Source organism: Oratosquilla oratoria, chromosome 28, assembly GCF_046742065.1.
Source record: "Oratosquilla oratoria isolate Oo_2021 chromosome 28, ASM4674206v1, whole genome shotgun sequence".
NCBI lineage: Eukaryota > Metazoa > Arthropoda > Malacostraca > Stomatopoda > Squillidae > Oratosquilla > Oratosquilla oratoria.
The window spans coordinates 53359931-53372430 of record NC_134804.1 but is presented as its reverse complement, the minus strand read 5'-3'; the positions used below and the strand labels follow the sequence as shown (position 1 = coordinate 53372430).

General features: G+C 36.7%; 1 protein-coding gene across 1 annotated transcript in view; it reads left to right on the top strand.

The window, feature by feature from the left end:
- Positions 1-12500, top strand: part of LOC143040516 (uncharacterized) — an 84795-nt gene that overhangs the window by 31035 nt on the left and 41260 nt on the right. Inside the window, exons 7-8 of the mRNA XM_076211610.1 lie at positions 8035-8163; positions 8730-8855. Of these exons, the coding sequence (XP_076067725.1) occupies positions 8035-8163; positions 8730-8855 (255 nt within the window). The remainder of the gene's footprint in view (positions 1-8034; positions 8164-8729; positions 8856-12500) is intronic.

Here is a 12500-nt window from a genome sequence, read left to right as displayed (position 1 = left end):
ATTGGGAGGTTAGGTTCAGCCACCTTACAAGAATTACGGAAAGAGTTGATAAATTGGAAGAACTAAAGATGGAGAACCAAAACGTAACAAAAGAAATAGAAGAATTAAGAAGACAGTTAAAAGAGGTAAAAGATGAGAATGAGAATGAGGAATTAAAGAATAATGATAAAGAAAATAAAGAGTCCATAGCAAAAAAAGTACAGGGTTAGGAAAAATCCAAGAGAACAACAAAATTGTATTAAAGATATAGTGACACAACAGATGAAAGAACAAACTAAGGACACAGTTATCAAAGTGAAGTGATGAGAGAGAAGGAGAATATAGTAAGAACCTTAGCGGACAAAAAAAAAGTATAATTATATTTGGGATGGAAGAGAAGTATAATCCAAATAGGACTACAAGAGTAAAAGAGGAGAAGGAAAAGGTAAACAAGATATTAGAAGTAGTACAAGAGGATGAACAAAAACAGGGAAAGAAATTGAAGAAATATGTAGAATAGGGAAATACAATACAGATAAAACCAGACCAATTAAGGTTAAATTCAGGTCACAAACGACAGCAGAGAATATCTTAGCAAAAACAGGGAAACTAGCAGAAAGTGATCAATATAAACAGGTATGGATAAAAAGAGAAATGAATAAAGAGGAAAGAGAGGACGAGAAAACAAAAAGACTAGAACCAAAAGAAAAAAAACGAGAAAAGAACAGAGTCAAAGAGAAATTTTATTGGAGAGCAGTGAATATGAAAATGAGGAAATGGTTCATAGCAGAGAAAAACGGAAGAGAAACAGAAAACACGATGGAAGTAGCAGAAAATTAAAAGTGTCTTTCCCAAATAACAGGCTTTCCCTTAATAACAGGCTTGAACGAACTAAATGATTACCTGGAGGAAAAAGAACCGGACATATTGGGAATTGTAGAGGCAAAATTGAAAGGTCCACTACTACCCAACAGTGTAGGACATGGTGCATATAATTATTGGATTAGAAACAGAGAAGTAAAATAAGAGGGTGGAGTTATGTTCCTTACTAAGAAGGATATAAATGTGAGGAATGTCGCATATAGAAGGAATAGAGTAGAGATGAATATGTTGAAAGTGGAGGACAGAAACAAGAAAAGCAGGAAGTTTGTAGTAAATCATGTGCCTCCTAAAACGGCTTCATGGGAAGAGAGAGAATATAAAGATATGTTAGAAGACACAAGGATAACACTAAATAAGATAATGGAAGATGGAGGAAGAACAGTTATAACGGATGACTTTAATTGTAAATAAATCTGCTGGGAAGAGATGATAGTGAAGGGTGGAGAAGACCTATGGGGAAATGTACTACTTGATATGATTATAGAACATACAATGACGCAATTGATACAAGAGAATACTAAGTATAGAAATGAGGAAGAACCATCAAGGCTGGACCTAATAATCACATCGGAACCCGAAATAATGGACAAGATTGAATATAAGACACCAATAAGTAAAAGTGACCACATACTGGTTGAACTGGAACTAAATGAAGAAAAATACACAGAAAAAACTAATATAGAAAGGGAAGATTGATGTATGGAAAAACAAAAATTTATAAAGTATGATTTTTTTTTAAAAAAGCAGACTGAGAAAGGATAAGAAACAAGGAGGAAACAACAGTAGAAGAGAAATGGAATATTTTGACAAAAATTCATAAACAAGGAGTGGAAAAGTATGTTCCAAGAAAAAAAAAAAAAAAAAGTGTAAAGTGTTAGTACAACAAAAGATGTAGGGAGTTAAAAGACAAAAGAGATAAAGCTTGGATAAAAAGGAAAAAAGACAAAAGACCTGAAAAATGGAAAATATATTCTAGTTATATGTACAAGTGTGCAGAGAAGAAAATAGAAAATACGAAAAAGATGTCATAGAAAAATGTAAAGATCAACCAAAATTATTCTACAGATTTGTAAACAACAAACTGAAAAACAAACAAGAATTAGAGAAACTACGACAAGGAGGAGTTGAATACACAGAGGAAATAGAAAGGCAGAAATTATGAACAAGCATTTGAAATCGGCGTTTACGAGGGAGAACATACAACTTAAAGATATCGAGTGGGAGGAGAAAGTCCCCCCTATGAAAGAGATAGAAGTAACAAGGAATGAAATAATGAATCTCTTGAGTAACCTCGATGTCAGAAAATCGCATGGACCAGATGAAATGGCAAACTGGATTTTGGGAGAATGCAGGAATGAACTAACAAACAAAACACATAGTCTAATAAGTAGTTCATTGAAAAAAGGAAAAGTTCCAGAAGATTGGAAAAGAGCAAATATTGTACCAAGATATAAAGAGGGAAACAAGGAAGACCCTACTAACTATAGACCAGTCTCTCTTACAAGTACAATAGCTAAAATTTGTGAAAAAAATGGTCAAAATTAGATGGGTAAGGCATTTGGAAAAAAACGTACTAAATCCAAGGCAATTTGGATTTAGACAAGAACGATCATGCGTCACAAACTTAATGTGTTTCTATTCAAGGCATAATACAAGAAAGAGATGGATGGGCTGATTTTGCATTTCTAGACCTGAAAAAAGCTTTTGATAAGGTGCCACATAAGAAGTTGCTATGAAAATTGGAAACTGCAGGAGGAATACAGGGCAAACTGCTGAAGTGGATGGAAGATTTGTTGCATGAAAGAAAAATGAAAATGGTGATAAGAGACAAACACTAATTGGGATGAAGTGATAAATGGAGTTCCACAAGGAACAGTTCTGGACCCAATAATGTTTGCTATATATATTAATGATATGGATAAAGGAATTGAAAATTATATGAGCTTCTTTGCAGATGATGCAAAATTGTTGAAAAAAGTGAACAGCGTAGATTGTGAGTCGCTGCAGAGTGATCTCAATAAAGTATGGGACTGGAGTAGGAAGTGGGAGATGGAATTCAACATTAAGAAGTGTAGTATAATGGAATTTGGAAAAAGCAAAAACAGAATAACAGGATCATACAACTTGGGAGAGGAAGAAATTATGAAAGTAGAAAAAGAGAAGGACCTGGGAGTCATTATTATGAATATGTCCCCTGAGAAACATATAAACAAGATTTTTGGAGAGACTTATAAATTAATAAGAACAATAAAAGTGGCATCTACATACCTGGACGAAGAAATGGTATACTAATCACTTTGATAAGACCAAGATTGGAGTATGCAGCGACGACGTGGTCACCAAGTACAAAAAAAAAAAAAAATGTATAAAAAAAATTGAAAGAATACAAAGAGCAATTACGATATTGGCACCAACACTCAAGAACTATCATATGAAGAGAGACTAGCAAAACTTGAGCTACAGACATTAGAGGAAAGAAGAGAGAGAGGAGACTTGATAACTATTTACAGAATCATTAAAGGCATAGAAACTATTGATAGAGAGGATCTAATAAAATGGGATGGTAGAGATACAAGAGGGCACGGAAAGAAAATCAATAAAGACAGTTATAGAAGAGACCTGAAAAAGAACAGCTTTCCCTACAGGGTAATAGACGTTTGGAACAAGTTAGATGAGAATGTGGTATGTGCAAAAATGATACACAAATTTAAAAACAGTCTAGATAAAACGAGATATGAAGACGGTACACCATGAGCATAGCTCCCCTTCCCGTAAAATACAACTTGGTAAACACACACACACACACACACACACACACACACACACACACACACACACACACACACACACACACACACACACACACACACACACACACACACACACACACACACACACACACACACACACACACACACACACACACACACACACACACACACACACACACACACACACACACACATATATATATTGTCGCGATCCACGTATGGGCCATGATGGCCACGACACGAAAAAAATAATAATAAGGCCGTGCGCAGATTCAACGGCGAGATAATCAAACTCTTTGTTAGAATCAAGTACTACTACACGAATAGAAATAAATCATACAACAAAAATGGGCTTAGAATTATAGAATATATCAATATATATGACATGAAATGAATTGTTATATTAATTACCAAGTATAGAAGAACAGGTGGGTGAAACGAAGTCTTTATTATGATGTAGACTAGTCCTGATATCGGTTGCTTGAAGTCACACCAACGGTTTCGGAAACAAATGGGTAGTTTGAGGTGAAGCTTATGTACAATAAATTCTGGTTGGGGAAACTTCTGGTATGTTTCATAATTGGGAAAATAACAGAGAGTGTCGAGTCACACGTAGCCCAGCAGTAGTCTAGAGGTTTCCGAAACAATTCGGAAAAACACGCAAGGCTTGGGACTTCGCATGGAAATGAGCAATAGCTGTGATCCAAAGAACTTGTTTAGCGGAGTTCTATATATCTATCTGTTTCTATTCTTTATTGACTCTCTTCTTTGTGCCTCTCTGTGTCTCTTACCGGTCTCTCTCTGCTTCGCCTTACGTTTCTCGTGATGGATCAACATAAGTAAAGCGGTAGTAGGTCTCCAACCAATGGGAAATTAGAGTGATTTTTCCTGCCAAATTCTATTACGTTTCCGAGCTTGGCGTCATCTGACAGTGCGTATAAGTGCGTCCCCAACAGACGGGTATTGCGCATTGCTTAACATTTTAAGAAATACAAATTAATATTATTATGAAATACAATATAGATTATTGCACATCATATTCACGTAAGGCGTGCCTTAAAAATACAGACAGGAAATTATTTACACAAGAGATTGACACAGCACAACCACAGGTAGGGGGTGATGTTAGTACCAACTTTTTATATAACCCCCTTAGAATATGGAGATGGTCAGTATGAGCGATATAATACCAGTCATAAACCGTTTAATCAAGCCTAACCCCCTGTACATATGTCCTGAAGTTTGCACTTCCCAAAAAAAGCGTTTTTGACACCTGAAATATAGGAAATAAAGGACACTCATTATTATTGACATTAGATTTACTAGAGACAAATAATAATGTACATCAAGCACAGCAAGATCATAATGTGTGTCCATAGTGTCCAATTTGAGTGTTCAGAGTGTGTTATTTTTCATCAGCAATGTCAACAGATAGTCAGTGACCTAGGATTGTGTCCATGGCCTCATTAAAGCCTTCCCATCTCTCCGTAATTACTGGTTTCATTCTCTTAACTGTTCCCTTCTATGGTATTATATTTCTTCATTCACTTTCAACTTCCCTACAATTATGTAAGTATATTTTTCCTCATATCTTTCTGTAGTAAGGAAGTAATTTTTCTCAATGGGGGTGAATTAAACGTAAATTTTCTTCTTCGTTTCATTACGAATATTACACTTGGTTTATCAATTTATACCAAGGGACTCCCGCCTGGGATCCTCAATCCACTCACTAAGCCACTTCTGTTCCGACGTCACTACTTTATTCATCCAATGATCTTTAGGGTTACAAATAAGTGCCTCCCCCAAGGGCGTGACTTTTCTCCCATGTACCAATATACCAATTTTTTTTCTCCTCCTCCACCCTTCTCCAATCAGAAAGACTGTTACAACGTCATAAGCAATACTACATGCACAAGCAATCTCGACATCGAGGCGGAATGGCTTAGTTAACATATTGTCAATCAGCATTAAAATCTGTTTCCTAGCGGTTGTTTATAAACTTTAGACGGTGAGGGAGATTATGCAACTCCTTCGCGGCTTATGTTTTCAAAACTTCCTAAACATAAGATAAAATTCTCGCCACCTACCCCTCTATCTACATTACTTATCTACCTTTATCTACCAATCTCTTACAGTCACCCCTGCATTGAAGGTAATGTTCATCAGGTACAGTTTCAGATTCACTGCATAGGTGTTGATTGGAAGCTTCTTGTGGTCTTTCATGAGGCGAAATAGGTCGCTTGATTTCGGCATAGAAAGTGACGTGTATCGAGAATAGAGAACCTCCAGGTACAGACGTTCTACCTTTGTGTACTGGTTGTTGTCAGTGTCTGCCAGATACTCATCTACTGCCACAGCTGAGGTGAATGCTCCTGCTATTCTTTCCAGCTTGTCCAGGTCCTTGATTTTTTTTTCGACGACCTACTGCCACATTGGCAATCTCTTTGTCCTGCAGACCTTGTTTCTTCAGTTCGTCTTGCTTTGTGTTCCATACCAGCATGATTTCTGGCATTGTTCCTCCTTTCGTGACCACAGTGCCATAGGCCCTGAATGACCCTGATTGCCTTCTGTTGATGAGATCCGTCGACCTGGCTTTGACCTGTGCTGCAGATGTACTGCTAAGCTGCTTGGCACCTCTTCATGACAGCTTGAAGTTAACAAATCCAACACTTTGCTCTGCATTCAGGTTGTGAATTAGTGCCTTCTCCAACTTTTCTGAGTTCATTTGAGTGACAGCATTCTGTGCAGACTCATCATAGTCTCCAAAGGCAAAGATATCACCCTTCCGCCTCCGAAAGCCCGTTGCCATCTTGGGAAGGATCATCTTCGGGAGCTTAACACCTGGGGTTGGAATGAGATTGCTACTTTGAGTATGGCATCACAGACGTCCTCATTATACTTTGTATGATGGAACCTTTCCTGGGACACAAATTTGAAGGCTGGTTCCTAAACCTGCAGCAATGTGGCCACATCTACCTCCTCCAGTTCATGGTACAGCTGCTGAAATACTGGAATAATCTTGCTGTAGGTTGTTTCAGGTGACATCGTAAAAGACAGGTATTGCTCGACTAGTTGAAGTCCAAGAAGACCACCTGCACAGTACATCGCCTTTCAGAAGCACCTGATCCTGTTTGCCACTCAGACATGAGGTTGCAGCTTTTCAGTTATTCAACAGTTTCGTAGAATTCTGGTCAGGTTTTTCGTACATTTTTACGGATGTGCTGGTATCGGCGTGGTAACTCATCATGCTGCTGAGTGACTGTGTCTGTCGCCGTCCACCTCTTCTTAACAATTTGGACACCTCACCTTCTTCAGCAGAAATATGACTTTCAACATCAGAGTAAGTATTGTGTGTGTCCATGCCAGCATCTTCAGAATGAGACTGTTCGATATTCTCAAAGAATGCAACTGACACTAAGCTCTCATTCTCTCAAGGCTCTGTATACCCCTGCTCCGATACTCCATCATTTTCATCCATTTCCTGTCCACGAAGTCTTCACAGTACATTATCTTCTGGGTTCTTTGATCCTCAAGGAAGACCCATCCCATTTCAACCTATTTCAACCCACGTTTCAGTTCTATCTTGCGTATTTCAGAGTCCTGGCAGAACACGTCCATCAACTGTTTCATTGAAGCCTGATGCTCCCGCTTGAAAACTCTCACTTTGTAGCTGTTTCCATGTCTGAATCAGAGTGACAAATTCACGGTACAGCTTCAGGATGTGTTTCTTTGTGTGTCTGGTGTGGATGGTGTACAGACTGCAGAATAGCCAGTGTTCCTGAACCAGCTCTGCCAGTAGCTGAGCTGCTGCATCATAGGAGTGCTGAGCTTGGCCTGCCCACTTTGGTTACAGCAAATAGAGCATATTTTGTATGACATATTTGCCAGTTGGGAGCATCACATACGGTAATTCTGCTCTTTCTATATAGTCCACACCACACAGAGTCTTCCTGGAATGAGATCTCGTGTCTACGCTGGCCATATCGATTCAACCTACAAATAGAGAAATATTATGATGTTCCTGTAAACAATCATGCATACTCTGTTGCACTCATTAGTTCACTTGAAAGCATAAAAAATCGATTATTATGCAAAATCACACAAACGTCACATTTTTTGTTGATTTTGAGGGTGACAACTTTAAAACAAGGGGGGTTATGGAACAAATGTTGGTATTTCCAGATTCATGTACCGTATCGAAAGGATGGCTTTTGCAAAATAACATCTCCCCGTACCACAGGATTCTATTCACTCTAAGGACGTGACATTTCATATTAGCGTGGCAGTTGTTCACTTAAACCAGCTTTCCAGTAAACTTAAGCATTCAAATTAGATTATCATTGGGCGAGTTAAAAGATCAGTCTAAGATTATTTTTTTTCCTAGAATATTGTTATTTTCCAGGTTGTAGCCATGAAGGCCAATACTACATCCATGAAGAAACCATTTCCATCTCCAGCGACTCGTATGGGACAAACTGTAGGAGACGTTTCTGTTACTACGGATACATAAGAACCCGCTACAGTAGTTGCTGTAAGAGAGAAATTTTGTTCCTGTCGATCCCTAAATACAGTGAAAGACAAAAATTTCTTCCCATTTTTGTCTAAAGATAGATTAAATACAGTATGTCGAAACATTATTAGAATTGTCTATGAGATTCTAGCTGATTTTCATCAAATTTCGCCATGTTTAATCTATCTTCGGACAAACCTGGAGGATCGTTTTGTCTTTTATTGTTCAACATGTAATCTTCCTTCACAGCAACATATCCGTATCTGGCCTAAGGATATATTCCATTCACGATATTCTGACACTTCTTCCAACATAAAGGTGTTAGTAGGAAGGTCTTCTTGTCTTTTTTTTTAGTTGGATAACAATATGGCCTGTCAAAGTTGACGTGTCAGTGCAAAGATTGATGTCTAACAGTAATGAGTGGAAAGAGATGAATAACATTAAAACAGATGGAACTTCCGGTATAACAAGACGCCATCTAGTGCTCACTCTGGTGGGCAATTACACGTTTGCTTTCTATTTTCTTCGCGTCCCACGTTATGTTTCCAGGAACGGACCTAGTTATTTCCTTTCCCTTTACGTTTCAGGCTGCATCGAAAACAACGAGATGTACTCGTGTTATGAACACAGGCCACTTCCGTCCTCGGACCACGAGACTTGTAGCATTAGGAAGTGCTGCGATGGAATCATCGAGACATACCATCAGCCCGGATGTGAGTTGCTTGGTCGTCTCGCACATACTGTATATAGACAGTGTGTGTGTGTGTGTATTTACCTAATTGTATTTACCTAGTTGTATTTTACGGGAAGGGGAGCTATGCTCGTGCTGTCCCGTCTTCATATCTCATTTTATCTAAACTATTTTTAAATTCATGTATTGTTTTTACACACACTACTTTCTCATCTAAATTGTTCCAACTGTCTATTACTCTGTGAGGAAAGCTGTTCTTTTTCAGATCTCTTCTATAGCTGTCTTTCTTGATTTTCCTTCCGTGTCCTCTTGTATTTCTATCATCCCATTTTATCAGATTCTCTCTATCAATAATTTCTATGCCTTTCATGATTCTGTAAATAGCTATCAGATCTCCTCTCTCTCTTCTTTGCTATAGTGTCTGTAGCTCAAGTTTTGCTAGTCTCTCTTCATATGATAGTTTTGAGAGTGTTGGTGTCAATTTTGTAATTGCTCTTTGTATTCTTTCAATTCTTTTTTATATATTTTTTTTGTACTTGGTGACCATATCGTTGCTGCATATTCCAGTCTTGGTCTTATCAGAGTGATTAGAATTATCTTCACCATTTCTTCATCCGGGTATGTAAATGCCACTTTGATTTTTCTTATTGAGTTATAAGTTTCTCCAAAAATCTTATTTATATGTTTCTCAGGTGACATATTATTCATAACAATGACTCCCAGGTCCTTCTCATTTTCTACTTTTTTTATTCCTTCTTCTCCCAATTTATATGATCCTGTTATTCTGTTTTTGCTTTTTCCAAATTCCATTATACTACACTTTTTAGTGTTGAGCTCCATCTCCCACTTCCTACTCCATTCCCATACTTTATTTAGATCACTCTGTAGTGACTCACAATCTTCTTCCGTGTTCACTTTATTTAACAGTTTTGCATCATCTACAAAGAAGCTCAAATAACTTTCAATTCCGTCATCCATATCATTAATGTATATAGCAAACATTATTGGGGCCAGAACTGTTCCTTGTGGAACACCGCTTATTACTTCATCCCATTTTGAGAGTTTGTCTCTTATCACTACTCTCATTTTTCTTTCTTGCAAAAAGTTTTCCATCCATTTAAGCAGTTTGCCCTGTATTCCTCCTTCAGTTTCTAATTTCTTAAGCAACTTCTTATGTGGTACTTTATCAAAAGCTTTTTTTAGGTCTAGAAATACACAATCAGCCCATCCATCTCTTTCTTGTATTATATCTATTAGCCTTGAATAGAAACATTAAATTAGTGACGCATGATCGTCCTTGTCTGAATCCAAATTGCCTTGGATTTAGCATGTTGTTTTTTTTTCTAAATATTTTACCCATTTACTTTTGATAATTCTTTCACAAATTTTTGCTATTGTACTTGTTAGAGAGACTGGTCTATAGTTGGTAGGGTCTTCTTTATTACCTCCTTTATATATAGGTACTATATTTGCTTTTTTTCAATCTTCTGGAACTTTTCCTTCTTTCAAGGAACTATTTATTATGCTATGTATTTTGTCTGCCAGTTCATTTCTGCATTCTTTCAAAATCCAGTTTGCTATTTCATCTGGTCCATGCGATTTTCTAACATCTTGTATTATATCTATTAGCCTTTAATAGAAACATATTAAATTGGTGACGCATGATCGTCCTTGTCTGAATCCAAATTGTCTTGGATTTAGCACGTTGTTTTTTTTTTCTAAATATTTTACCCATCTACTTTTGACAATTCTTTCACAAATTTTTGCTATTGTACTTGTTAGAGAGACTGGTCTATAGTTGGTAGGGTCTTCTTTATTTCCCTCTTTATATATAGGTACTATATTTGCTTTTTTCCAATCTTCTGGGACTTTTCCTTCTTTCAAGGAACTGTTTATTATGCTATGTATTTTGTCTGCCAGTTCATTTCTGCATTCTTTCAAAATCCAGTTTGCTATTTCATCTGGTCCATGCGATTTTCTGACATCAAGATTACTCAAGTGTTTCAATATTTCATTCTTTGTTATTTCTATTTCTTTCATGGGGGGGACTTTCTCTTTCCATTCGATCTCTTCAGGTTGTATGTTCTCCCTTGTAAACACTGATTTAAAATGCTTGTTCATAATTTCCGCCATTTCTATTTCCTCTGTATATTCAACTCCTCCTTGTCTTAATTTCTCCAAATCTTGTTTGTTTTTCAGTTTGGTGTTTACAAATCTGTAAATTAGTTTTGGTTGATCTTTACATTTTTCTATGACATCTTTTTCATATTTCCTCTTTTCCTCTCTGCACGCTTGTACATATTCATTTCTATAACAAGAATATATTTTTCATTTTTCAGGTCTTTTGTCTTTTTTCATTTGGTCCAGGCTTTGTCTCTTTTGTCTTTTAACTCCCTACAACTTTTGTTGTACCAGCACTTTACATATTCTTTTTCTTGTTTCTGTCTTGGTACATACTTTTCCACTCCCTTTTTATAAATTCTTGTCAAAATATTCCATTTCTCTTCCACTGTTGTTTCTTCTTTGTATATTCCTTCCCAGTTTTCTTTTTGAAAGAATTCTTTTATTTTATCAAAGTTTGTTTTTTCATACATCATTCTTCCTTTTCTATATTGTTCATTTCTTTTCATGTATTTTTCCTCATTTAGTTCCAGTTCAATCAGTATATGGTCACTTTTACTTATTGGTGTTTTATATTCAAACTTTTCTACTATTCTCGGTTCAGATGTGATTATTAGGTCTAGTCTCGATGGTTCTTCATTTCTATACCTAGTGTTCTCCTGTATCCACTGCGTCATTGTATGGTCAATAATCATCTCGAGTAGAACATTTCCCCATGAGCCGTCTCCACCCTTTACTGTCATCTCTTCCTAGCAGACTTCTTTGCAATTAAAGTCGCCCATCATAACTATTCTTCCTCCATCTTCCATTATCTTATTTAATGTTATCTTTGTGTCCTCTAACATACTTTTATGTTCACTCTCTTCCCACGAGGCTGTTTTTGGAGGCACATAATTTATCACAAACTTTCTGTTCTTTTTATCTCTGTCTTCCACTTCGATCATAATCATCTCTACTGTATTCTTTCCATGTGTGACACTCTTCACGTTTATATCCTTCTTAGTCAGGAACATAACTCCAACCCCTTGCTTTGTCTCTCTGTTTCTAATCCAATAATTATATGCGTCATGTCCTACATTGTTGGGTGGTAGTGGACCTTTTAATTTTGTCTCTACAATTCCCATTATGTCCGGTTCTTTTTCCTTCAGATAATCATTCAGCTCATTCAATCCTGTAATTAATCCATCTATGTTTGTGTAAGACACTCTTAGTTTTCTGCCACTTCCGTTGTATTCTCTGTTTCCCTTTTGTTTTTCTCTAGTATTTCGAATTTCCTTACTTTCATATTCACTACTCTCCAATAGAATTTCTCTTTTTTCTGACTCTGTTCTGTTCTCGTATTTTTCTTAGCTTGTTGTCTTTTCATTTTTTCCTCCTGTCTTTCTCTTTATTCATTTCCCTTTTTATCCATACCTTTTTATATTGTTCACTTGCTGCTAGTTTCCTGAACTAATTCTAGTAATCTGCTTATTTTTTCATTTTCCTCATTGATTCTTGTGGTTCTATCTGGGTTATGCTTCTCTTCCATTCCTAATATAATTATACA